We start from the raw sequence: 13332 nt of genomic DNA on the forward strand, positions 1-13332 counted from the left end.
CCTGTGAATTGAAGGAGCGAATGCCTCTGCCTCGGCTATTGCTTCGTGATCCAGTAAAAATTATTGATTGCATCTAACTTTATGAGACGGACTTTTGATTGAATAGTCTTTTCCCTATAATGTGTGTGTGTGTGGGGGGGGGAGGAGTGGGGGAAGAAGGGATCCTCCTTTCCATAGGACTATGTTTTCTTCCATAAAAGTGGAGAAGGCTGTTGGAAAATTTTAATGGATGTGTCTGTATGTGTGCATGCTTTTTTTTTTTTTCCTTTTTCAAATGGGTGGTTTATAATAGAGACATTATAACAAAGGCTTTAAATTGGGACAGGAAATCCATAGCCTCCACAAGCCAGAATCCCTACCACAATCATTGCTGAAAGTAGTGGCAACATTCATTATAGCAAAATTGCACTGACTTAATCAAAACACTGCTACAACATAATATGGGAATTCTCTCTCTGTGTGTGTCTGTTTGTGTGTGATCATTCCCATTAATCATTCTGTTGAAATGGAAAAACTGCCAGGTTGGTACTTTTGCAAATGTCACAAAGCTCCCCCACTCCTGATTTTTTGGTTGCTTCTATCATAGGAAGTACCACTTCTGAAAAAAAATGTTGATTTTACTCAGCTATAAACATTATCAGAAATGTGGCGGAACTGTTTCCCTAGACTGAATACCTTATTTGAAAAAATTCTCTCCATTCCAGATGCTACATTAAAAATAAAAGGGAGGGAGGGAGGGAGGACAATTTTCAAATAAAAAACTTCCAGATCAAAATTAATAGGGAAAGAAAAAAAAGTGAACATTTACATGTGTGTTTTGGGGATGGAGGGGAGAGTGATTTTAGCTACAAATGACAGAGGGGCTAGTCTTCTGTGTCCCTGAAGTCCCTTAGGCCCTATTTAAATGTGGCTTCATGAAGGGCCTGCAGGCAGATTGCATAACCCCTGACTCACACCTACATTGAAAGTGGTACAGAGGAGCACTACTTAAGCCCCCTTTCTAGGTCCTTTGGAAGATTTTGCCCAAGAGGGAGAGCAGAAAGGCTCAATGAGGAGGAAAGCGCAATTCCTCAAGAAACCAATGGGAAAGGTGATGCTCAGAGGCCAAAGCAGAGGTTAAGCATTCATTGGATACACTTGAGCCTCTTTGGATTTGCTGAAAACCTGAGCACATGACACATCTCCCGCCTCTTTGGCCCTCCTCACAGGGGTCCTCTGGCCCAGCCACAAAGCGTCCCTTCAAAGGACAAGAACCAGGTGGCCCTCAGATGAAGAGCACTTACAAATTATTTTGGAATGCCAGAGGCATTGCTGGTGCTCAAGCCCAATGGAAATGTTTCTGCTCTTCTCCATCTTTAGGCCAACTCTACTGCAGGCTTGTAAACTCTTCTATCCTGGAGGACATGAGTGATTGAGTGACGCCTCTTACAAAACCAAGCTGTTTCTCATAGTCTCACAAGCCCACTTTGAGTGCCAGGTGATTCTTGAACCAAATTGACCCAGAATCTAAAGAGGGTTATGCAAGAAGGGCAAACACTTGACAGTTTTATCCCAGTAGTCTCAGCTTTCTCCAGCCTGCCCATTCAGAAATATGGTCTTGCAAACTCTGACCTTGTGTTAGACAAATGTTTCAGTTTTGAAGGAAAAGAAGTGATCAAAAACAACATGAATGAAAAAGGCTGTTCCAGATCCTTAGTTTGCAAATTCAGCAGAGCACCACGGACACAAAACAGAATTATGCCAATTTGCAGGACAAAGGATTTGGCTCATCTTAAATACATTTTTTTTAGCGAGATAATTTGATCTTGTTCTTTCACACTACCTTGTTGCAATAGCTGTAATGCTATATAATTAGCTTGCACACTTTACCTCTAGTATATATCACTCAGGTCCAACATGAAATGGTCCAGAAAGCAACATCTCAGAAATCCAGAAACTAAATAGTCAACCATGCATGTAATGACGAACTTAGTTAGAATACACGGTTGCTTGAGCAGTTAGGTGTTATCTATGGTGACCTTGGATGGAGAACAGTGCAGTTCTGCCTATTTCTTCTGTGTCTATTAGTTCTTTCCAAAGAGTGGGGAAATTCCAAAGTAACAGATGGATTAAAAACACCATCACCACCATCACTACCATCATCATCATCATCATCATCATCATCATGGAAATGCCAAAGTGTAACAAGGAGTGAGGGAGTCTTTTAGATAAAGTATTCTCGTTTGCACTCGCTCACTGGGTTCTGTAAGTCAACCTCAGTCTTAAAAGAACGGTCAAGGTGTTCTGGATACTCTTTTTCCTTCGTCTGGCTGTTCCGATGAGTCTGTTTGTGCCGATAGAGGACTCTGCTCATAATGGCCACAATGCAAAAGATGATGAAGATCACAACTGCAATAACACCTGAGGTGCAAAAGACAAAATGTAAACATAAGGGGAAGTTCAGAATGAGGTATATGGCCTATTCAGCAGAACAGATTTCGTTTTGTTGTGAAGTTCACTGTTGCTGCTCAAGTGAATTTTGTCTATAATCATACAGGTTTGTTATACTTAACCCCAACTTCTTCCTGATCAAGAGAGAACCAGCCAAACCCGGCTGCACTATATTTCATGTTGAATTACTTCTGCAAATATTGTTTATGCACAGATTATTATTATGCAAGATTTCACTGCTATTTCATCAGTGTCTATTGGTTAGGGAAATGGCAAGCTATTCTGGAGTCCCTCATACTGCTCTTAAATATGCCTTTGAGATGTTGAGGTCTACAGTAGATGGAGACATCTGGAGGTAAGGGTGGTACTCATGCAGGAGGAAGGAAAGGAGATCCATTGTGGAGATCTGCTCATATGATGTTGGGAATAGCCAATCTCCTCCTCCCAAATGAAGCCTAAATGAATATACTTTGTTACCAAGTTTCCATGACATCTAAGCACCAATCTGCCTATAAATAGAAGTTATGCATTGATAAGAACTCTCAATTATCATAATTACTATTGAGGAGATTTAAAACATTCATGGTCTCAAGTCAATCTAGCTGAAACTGGATATTCATTCAATTGGATTGGGATGGTCAATCCTTAATGGATATAGTACTAATTCAATTACTTTCTCTTTGGTACTCTAATTCACGTTACCTAATTGTGAAGTCCAATGGGTCATAAAGTTTGAAAATACTTCACTGAATTGTGCAATGAGACAAAGAGGAGTGACCCCAAATAAACTCAGAAAACTGCTCATCTTTCAAAATGCTTTTTGGAACTATGCTGTAGAACACAAAACTGAACTAAAATATTTTCTAAGTCTCTGGACACAGTAGTGATAGATACCATTACAAGGCAACTACATTAGCTGGCGATTAGTTACAATCAGTTTTCAAATAAATGTTCTTCTTAATGGTTCTGAGTTCCAATCCATCTCAGGAAAAGCAAGCTAAGATAAAAAGGACAGCTCCTGCCAATAGTGTTTTGCTTTTCTGTGCTCATGATTCTGGTGCTGCTAAAGATAAATTGTGGATGGATAAAGAAATCACTGGGACTAGCACATGTAATTGCATATTCCATAGCTTCCAGCAGAATTAAAATAGCAACAAACAAAAGGAAAAAAATCCCTATAAAAACTCACAAATATTATTCTTCCTCTACTCTGCCTACATACAATTTCAAATAAGAAAAATTGGACAATTGAGAAAGATAAGAAAAAGTTCTTTTAGCAGTTATACCCACTAAAAGAAAATGAGTGTTGAAGAATCACTAAGGCATATCACCCAACTCTGCAAGCTGAATTGGAATAGCAATAGCACTTAGACTTATATACTGCTTCATAGTGCTTTACAGCCCTCCCTAAGTGGTTTACAGAGTCAGCAAATTGCCTCCAACAATCTGGGTCCTCATTTTACTGACCCCGGAAGAATGGAAGGCTGAGTCAATCTTGAACCAATCAGGATCGAACTGCTGGCAGACATCAGAATTAGTCTGCAATACTGCATTCTAACCACTGTGCCACCATGGCTCTTGATTGCAAAAACATGATTTGTTCAACTTACCTCCAATGAAGGCTGAATCACTTCTGACAGCATTGCTGAGTGGTTCTTTATCATCAGCCTTCCCAAATGGATCTGTAATTCATAAGAAAAACCAAGGTAATGTTTCAGTGGTGAAATCCAATTTTTTTACTACCGGTTCTGTGGGTGGGGCTTGGTGGGCGTGGTGTGGCTTGTTGGGTGTAGTTTGGTGGGCATGGCAGGGGAAGAATACTGCAAAATCTCCATTCCCACCCCACTCCTGGGGGGAGGATATTGCAAAATCTCCATTCCCACCCCACTCTGGGGCCAGCCAGAGGTGGTATTTGCTGGTTCTCCAAACTACTCAAAATTTCCGCTACTGGATCTCCGAACTGCTCAAAATTTCTGCTACCAGTTCTCCAGAACCTGTCAGAACCTGCTGGATTTCACCCCTGTAGTGCTTATATCATTAAGGTGCTGATCTTTTTTTCTGAGACTCATACTTGACCTTTGAGAGATATCCCAGAGGCCATCCTCCAGAAACTTGTGGATGCAGCCAAGATAATAAAATAAATATTGTTTCATTTCATTGACTCTGACCTTGACAGAAAATTAATACAATTACTCTTCAGCCACATATGTACTAATTTTACCACATTTCATTGAACATTACGATTTGAGAACGTTTGAAAGGGTTTTTTTTTTTTTTTGAGGGCCACATTAATACATATATAGTGATTTTTAAAATAAATATTTACACTATTTACTATTCCCAAATTGTTGACAGGAAACTCATCTACAATTTGCTCCTTTTTTAAAAGCTCTGGTAACACTTCAAGAGCCAACGCTTAGGTCATTTTATCTCAAAAGAAAGAGGATCCTGAATTTAAGATGCCTTCCATATAAAGAAAAGGTTTTAAAAAATCCCAAATCTGCTTTCACTATTACATTTTTAAAGAATTTAAGATGTTATCACTTTAAAATTACATAATTTGGTAAAAAAATAGTCTTCCTTTCAGATACATACTGTATGATTTTCCTCGCTTGTTTTATTTTTATATAAATACAGCACTAATGGAGTGTCAGTCTGTCTGTTTATATATGTGTCAGCATTCAAAATTGCTTCCACTGCTTCCTTCTCCAAAGGATAAAGACAGTTTTAGTTTTGGGGAAGAAATGTTATTAAGCAAGGAAGTTTGATTGGACAAAACAAAGGAGTGGAAAGGACTAGAGTTCTCCCAGTGGAGGCATCAACCATCCATGGATAAATTTTTATTTGTAAAACTTGCAGCAACTTAAAGTGCAGGTTTTATTGCCAACTATCTGCTTACTGTTTCATAATTCTAAAGAGTCCTGATTTGTAGCAAAGGCCAAGATCTACTCCTGGAGGTAGAAATACTTCTAAGGTTTGATAGGCTCAGAATTATTCCAATAGATCAGCATTAGAAGCTCCAAATCCTAGCTTGGCCAGTATAGCACCTGGAAGCACCACTGTTTCTACAAACACTTTCCTTCACACCCATTAGACCTTCTGCCCCAATTGGCTATAATATTGCTTTTTATATTTTTGATTTTTTTAAAAGCAAGTAGACTTATTACAACACAAACAATCACCTTCTAGCATCTTATTTCCAAACTTCATTCTCTATATATACTAACTCACCTTGATGTCAGAGGTGGATTTCAGCAGATTCTGACCAGTTCTGGAGAACCGGTAGTGGAAATTTTGAGTAGTTCGGAGAACCGGTAAATATCACCTCTGACTGGCCGCACCCCCATCTATTCTCTGCCTCCAAAGTCCCACCTGATTGGGAGGAAATGGGGATTTTGCAATAACCTTCCCCTGGAATGGGGAGGGAATAGAGATTTTACAGTATCCTTCCCCTGGAGTGGGGTGGGAATGAAGATTTTACAGTATCATTCCCCTGCCATGCCCACCAAGCCCCGCCCACCAAGCCATGTCACTCCCACTGAGCCACACCCACAGAGCTGGTAGTAAAAAAATTTGAAACCCACCACTGCTTGATGTACTTCTGTTGTACTCACCACTCATTTATTTTTATTCAGTCAACTTCCTTCAGTGCCCATGTACCTTTGATCCTATCTCATTAACCACATGATTCTTGCATACCCCATTCCCACTTCATTTAACTGACTCTTATGCTTCTCCTGACATATCCAACTGTTACTTGTATATAAAAAATGAGCAGAAGCCCATTCTTATAAGCAGCTGTTTGCACTTCATTCAATAATTTTTTTACAATAGCAACATATTGTCAACATATGTTTTCACTGTCATTTGTACATCTTAAAATATCTCCACCCATTTTGCCACCTTTGCTAAACATCCTTCCAAGAGACACAAATGCATCTACTTGCTCTAGTTCCTCTCTGTTTAGTCGTAACTTGATGCAATTTTTAGATCCATACTCCCATTGCATCACATCAAGATTCAGTACAAATCATTTGGTTTCTTAGCCACAGTTTTGCATCTTAAACCAATACAGTGGCAACTGTTTATTTATCCATTGCATTTATTAACTTATTGATGAAATTTAGGCTTGGCCATCTCAAGCACCTTATTCTAGCCAACAGAATTTGAATTATTTCAATCAAAAGTATAAATAAAATAAATAGCAGTTAGTACCATCAAATAATAGGCTCACCCACACCATCAGCACCCCAGGCTTGAGGACAGAACCATTTCTTTGAGGCCTTGTAATATGCTCACAGGGTTAGGTAGAGTCCAATCTCTGGGAGGATGCTATTACAGAGGGTGGATTCAATGGCAAAAAAGGCTCTCTTCCTGCGCCCGGCCAAACAATATTTCCTGGATGACAAAACTTGGAGTATACTCTTCCCACTAAACTGGGTGAGATGGGTAGAAACAACTAGGGAGAGACAGTCCTGTAACTAGTCTGACCCTGAAGGGCTTTACAAGTAATTAGAAGCACTTTGAATTGTATCTGGAAGCTTACTGGCAACCAGTGCAGCTCACAGAACTGAGGTGTCCCATGTGCTAAACAACAGGCACCCACAACTGCCTGTACTTCTGCATTTTGCACCAGCTGAGGCTTCTGAATACTCTTCGGGGCAGCCCCATATAGAGTGCATTGAACTATTCCAATTGGGATATGAGGAAGGTATAAATCACTGTGAGTATAGCCTTCAGGTATCTATAAACATATCCATCCATTTATTAAACAATAAAGAAATAATGCAAGCATCTCCCTCTCTCTCTCTTTCTCTCTCTCTCTCTCCTTTTCTCCTTCCTTCCTTCTGTCCGTCTGTCCATCCGTCCATCTGTCCTTCCTTCCTTTTGTGGCCTTTTATCAATTATCTGTCTTATAGTGTATATCAAGATATAATTTTCTATAAGCTGATGATCTCCAGCTGGCCTGATGGATGTTGACATTTTCTGTCCGTCATGGCTTCAATCAATCAACGTTTTCACATTTTTTTAGTAAGTTATAGAATTTCTGAGGTAGGATACCACCGTTAGTTATACCTATTACCCATTTATTATTCCCTGCTATCAGTAAGTATGGTTTGAACACGTCAACCAGTATGTCACAAGAACAACCAAAGTTCACCTAATAGTATGCAAGTTAGGATCTTTGATCTGAACAAGCCAACATACTGTCGCATCAGGCTTGCATAAAATCTGAAATTTAATTTTATTTAAAACTAAATAAAACAATAGAGTTGATATGTTTATAGTTAAATTTAAATAAAATAAAATTTTAGTTGTTTGTTCTCCCTTTTTTTCCCTTTTCCATCAGATAGGAAACTACAGCTGATGGCAATTCTTGTAAAGTTCCTGGGAGCCATCCAAAAGCCCGAGGCTTCTGATTACTGTATATATTCTTAAATTAATAAAACAATATTAGAATTAAGAACTATCACCTTCTGGTTATTTTTAATTATTATTTTTTTTTAATGTAGAGGTGAATTTAAATTTTATATATTGCATTAGAAAATGGTTCTTTTTAAAGTGAGGAAATAACATTAGAAATGGAAGGCAAACTATGTATCTGCAATGAGATGTATGCATGAAGAGACTGAGCATCTTTTTACCCAGAGGCATAAATAGTAAATAGAATTCATTTCAGATTGATAGATGAAAACCCATTGACAGTAAATTCCACTCTGAGTCTCTTCTGCACTCTGCAGAATCAGGAGATGGAGAAATGTTGACCAGTGCATATTTTCCACTGCAGAGATTCCCCACCCCACCCCTCAGAAACAACCACCAAAAAACCCCAACCCTAGTTGTATTTTGCAAAGAAATGAAAACAAACCCTAACTTTTCTATACATGTATCTTTGGTGCTTCACTCTGGAACTTGTCTCATATTAGTCAAGTGATTTGCACAGAAATAATGATGGTAATGCATTTCAAAATATCCCCAAGAGCATCCAAAGGTGGCTTGGGACAGTCAGAAAGTGCAAGTTGAAGCATCCAATTTTTGCTGATTCTCCACAATCTTTGGCATTTTTCCACATGGTGCCTCTATTGATCTGGAAAGCTTCTCAACCATGACTGTAACTTTTTTTGTGGATTAGCATCTGCCTCAGTTTTTTCTAGGGAGAGTCTATCAGTTTCATTGCAACTTGCCCAGAATGAAAACTAAGATTCTGAGCCTCAGAAGAAAATGATGCTTTTCAAATCCAGTGACCATAGACCTTATTTGCCAGACTTTTAATAAAGTTCATTCAGAAGGAAATACCTCGGTTAAATACACATTTGGCAACAAATAGCATTTACCCAATTAATACATATTAATGTTAGCTAAGAAGGTTAGCTAAGAAATCCACACAAAATATTGAGAATTAATTGCTTTCAAATAGCATATTTGGTATAGTTCTCTCCCTCTCTCCCTCCCTCCCCCCCCCTCTCTCTCTCTCTCACACACACACACACACACACACACACACACACAAAGAAAAAGAGCAGACAGAGACAGAGAAAGGCAGAGATAAAACAAAATAAAGTCAAGGTAGTCTATTTTTAGGTTTGTTTGTTTATACATCTTATATTAAAAATTTCTTGGGCTCTCAGTTGATAATACTTGCTCACATCTATTCTAGAGCATTAACAAATAAGAATAGATTTGCACGGAGAAAGAGCACACTCACATCTTTTTACACATCCCTAGAAAAACCACTTAAGGTGCTGCCAATCTGCATTAGTAAGAATTGCTTTCACTGTCACTAACAGCTATGACAAGGCAATCTAGTGACTACAGAAGAGAGAGAAAGCACATATAAACTGGAACTCATTCAACACGAAGAGCTTATAATAATTTGTTTCTATTTTTTGTTAACAGATTCTAGTGTTTTCTTCATAATATCTCAGACATAGTGAATGGAATGAAATGGTGATTTGGAAGAAATCCAGACAGTTTTAGAACAAAAGGAACAAAGCAATAATGCTGAATTGTAATTAAGTAGGAAAGAAAAACAAAATCATTTCAGGACATAACCTTCCAGTTTATTGAAAGCAACAAGAGTTCGTTGGGATATATAATATATTCTTCTTTAAACTGAAGTAGGTTTTATAATATTGAATGCATTTTTGGGATGAGACATGAACATATTATTCTTTTATATGAAAATGAATTTTAGTATAATTTATACTAAACTATAAAAGAGATGTGGTGGCTCAGTGGCTAAGATGCTGAGCTTGTCGATCAAAAGGTCGGCAGTTCAGCGGTTCGAATCCCTAGTGCCGCATAATGGGGTGAGCTCCTGTTACATGTCCCAGCTTCTGCCAACCTAGCAGTTCGAAAGCACGTAAAAAATGCAAGTAGAAAAATAGGGAACACCTTTGGTGGGAAGGTAACAGTGTTCTGTGCGCCTTTGGCATTTAGCTATTGCCAGCCACATAACCACGGAGATGTCTTTGGACAGCGCTGGCTCTTCTGGTTTTGAAACGGAGATGAGCACTGCCCCCTAGAGTCAGGAACGACTAGCATATATGTGGGAGGGAACCTTTACCTTTATACTAAACTATATTTCATTTTAATGTACTATGGCCACTCACTTTCAAAGTCCAAAAGACTTAAAACAGCTTAAAATAAAATGATAAGATAAGATAAGATAAGAAAGGTAAGATAAGAAAGGTAAGATAAGATAAGATAAATAAGAAAAATAAAATAAAATATAAAATAAATAAAATAAAATAAAATAAAATAAAATAAAATAAAATAAAATAAAATGTTCAAAACATAAAACAAGGTGAGGCAATGTGGACAAAAACAGCCAAACCCATAAAAAGACAAAAATATGATAGACTGCCACAGCGACACTACTCCATGCCTGGGAAATCAATATCCTTTGGGGAAAAATGATCTGAAAGCCACATGGGTATGTGTTTGTGTACTGTATGTGTATGTATGTGCTCTTCCAACTTATGGTAATACTAACCCTAGCTTTACAACGTGCTCTCCTTTCCAACATACAAAACACTTAAGATGCCCAAGGGAGCATTTAATTATCACAAGTGGGAAATGAACTGCTTGGATCATCATCAGGGTATAATGTGTCTCTCCTTAAACCCAGAGAAGATAAGAGACAAACATAAAACAACAGCTTCTGCCAGCCTACGCATTTCCTGATTATCTGAGGTGATAAAGTTCAAGAAACAAATTCATTATACCAAGTGATTATTTAAAAAAATATATTAAAAATCTCTCTTTCTAAATTACTAGTCAGAACCCCTCAGATGATGAGATACAGACCCGAGACAGATTTGTAGGGATCAGTTTCTTATAAGCCAGGGGCAGGTTCTGACAGGTTCTGGAGAACCGGTAGTGGAAATTTTGAGTAGTTTGGAGAACCAGCAAATACCACCTCTGGCTGGCCCCAGAGTGGGGTAGGAATGGAGTTTTTTCAGTATCGTTCCCCTGGACTGGGGAGGGAATGGAGATTTTGCAGTATCCTTCCCCTGCCACTCCCACCAAGCCACGCCCACAGAAAAGGTAGTAAAAAAATTTGGATTTCACCACTGGCCAGGGGTCCCCAACCCCTGGGCCTTGGCTCAGTACCAGACTACGACCCATTCAGAATTGGGTCCTGGAAGCAGCAGGAGCACATGCATGTGTAACTCCACTTGCGCAAGCTTGTGCAAATGGAACTGCATATGTGTGTACTTGTCTACCGCTCACACGGAACCATTCCCTTCCCTCCATTACAAAGCTGGAAAGGCTGGGGACCACTATTGTAGGCAAACCAAACCCTTACTTATTAACTCCCACTTTTCTATACTTCCATGGAACACCATTCATTCTCTGGAAAGCAGATTTTTGAACAATAAACCTGATTTTAAATAATCTGGGAATTCAATTAAATGTGTTTAATAATTCTTCCACTTGCTCATCAAAAATATCTTTTTTGCTTTCCACAACTAAACCCTGATGAAACTACAATGTTACTAAGGAAATATCCTTTGTGTGATGTCAACCTCTGGTGTTTAAACTCTATTCATGTAGCCTTACCAAGTCAAAAGTACAGATTTCATGGCCTGTTTATATTAGCAAAGAGAGAACTATGGTACAAATAAGATTTAAAAAAAACCCCTACAAATAAGATCAAGGCCAATGGTAATATTATTATAGGCAAGATGTTGGTATGGCATATTATTAATGTTGTTATTTTGTGTGATTATTGTATTATATACATTGTAAAAAAAATACTATGAGTAATATCCAGTTTACTTTGCATACAGCACAGTGCCACTCAATCCCTCTATCAAGATCACAGCAAATGTGTCCAGCACTCGGGCCAGCTAGCAAAAATATGGCTTGATATCATTTAGTTAAATATCAACAGAGTTCAAAATTATTAATTGCCAAAAATAGGACCCCCCCCCCCAAAAAAAAAGAGAGAGAGAGAGAGAGAGAGAGAGAGAGAGAGAGAGGTGAACAATAGACAAGAGCTAAAAGGACTGTTCACTTAGTACCAACAGTCTACATTTCCAATATTTATATATCAAGAGGCACAGAACTTTCCAGACACATTGGAAATAATGCTGTGCGTAATCAGCATGGCTAATTGCTTATCCCTTCTTTACTTTTTTTTTTTTTTCATCACATCACAGATATAGAAAATAGGATACCAGGTCATTTCTCCTCTATTTGTAGAAACAGGGAGGTGAATAGGATGATGACGTCAACATAATTAAGATACCATATTGTACCTTATTTGCATATTGCCTAGAAGCTCTTGAATACAACAACTTATAAATCTATAAAAATAAAAAAAACATGTTCCATTTATATATGTACCATATTTCCATCATCTACTACTTAAGCAACAAATAAGAAACATTACTAAACTAGTTACCTGTAAAATGTGCTGAACATACCTGAGGAAGAGTAAATTGAGGTTGCTGTATTTGCATCTACTTCAACCAATGACCTGCAGTTTGATTCAGACAACGAACCCAGGACTGTCACTGGTGCTAGGTTGGGATGTCTTAAGGCAGCTTTCAATGGAGCAATATGGTTATACTGCACAGATGACATGCATCCAATGAATCCAAAGGAGTTTGCCTTGGAGATTTCCAGATCCAGGCCCTGACTACCTGTAAAACACAAAGCAAATAGGAGCTTCTTCATTTATACTGCAATTCCATATGGGCATTAAAGGACAGCTGACATTAATTCCCACCTATTTAACTACAGTATTCATTTAATTATTTTTGACACATTCATGTAATGCAATCTTCAATCCATGGTTGGAAACTTGCTATATTATTATTTGCCTATTTGTTCCCACCTACCTGTATGATCCAAGAGTCATTTTAATGAATTCCAACAGAAAGAAAGCTAGATTTAGGTCTACGGTTTAGGGAACATGCTTAGTCCAAGTCTGTGAAATGATTTGCTTAGTAGGTTTGAGGTGCTGCAACCATAACAGAGATAATCTGCATATAATACAAATAATATGTTTTAAAACACTGCTATTGAGACATATGTGATGTAATGTGTTGAGGGGGGAAACACTTAGAAGAGGACCCCCACTAAACATATTATCAAGTATCGTGGATTCTAGATATTGTTTTCCTTGGTGTTTCTTGACTTTGAACTAAAGACATTATGGTTATGATAATTTTGCCCTTGGCAAAATTTATTTATGACTTTAACATCACATGGTGATGCAGTAGTTACAATGCAGTATTTCAGGATAATTCTGCCAACTGCCAGGAGTTTGATTCTGACTCTGCCTTCAAGGTTGACTCAGCCTTCCATCCTTCCGAGGTCAGTAAAGTGAGGACCCAGATTGTTGGAGGCAATAAATGCTGACTCTCTAAAACCACTTAGAGAGGGCTG

The 13332-nt window shown here is 38.2% G+C and overlaps 1 protein-coding gene across 2 annotated transcripts in view; it reads right to left on the bottom strand.

The window, feature by feature from the left end:
- Window positions 1-815: 815 nt before the first annotated feature.
- CNTNAP5 (contactin associated protein family member 5) overlaps window positions 816-13332 on the bottom strand; it is a 414934-nt gene continuing 402417 nt past the window's right edge. For both annotated transcript variants that reach the window (XM_060687892.2, XM_060687893.2), the window contains exons 22-24: window positions 12366-12584; window positions 4041-4112; window positions 816-2400 (exon numbers count right to left, since the gene is read on the bottom strand). In XM_060687892.2, coding sequence (XP_060543875.1) covers window positions 2204-2400; window positions 4041-4112; window positions 12366-12584 — 488 coding nt within the window. In that variant the 3' untranslated portion in view covers window positions 816-2203. The remainder of the gene's footprint in view (window positions 2401-4040; window positions 4113-12365; window positions 12585-13332) is intronic.

Source organism: Pantherophis guttatus, chromosome 1 (assembly GCF_059756535.1).
Source record: "Pantherophis guttatus breed Tessera chromosome 1, ASM5975653v1, whole genome shotgun sequence".
Classification (NCBI taxonomy): Eukaryota; Metazoa; Chordata; class Lepidosauria; order Squamata; family Colubridae; genus Pantherophis; species Pantherophis guttatus.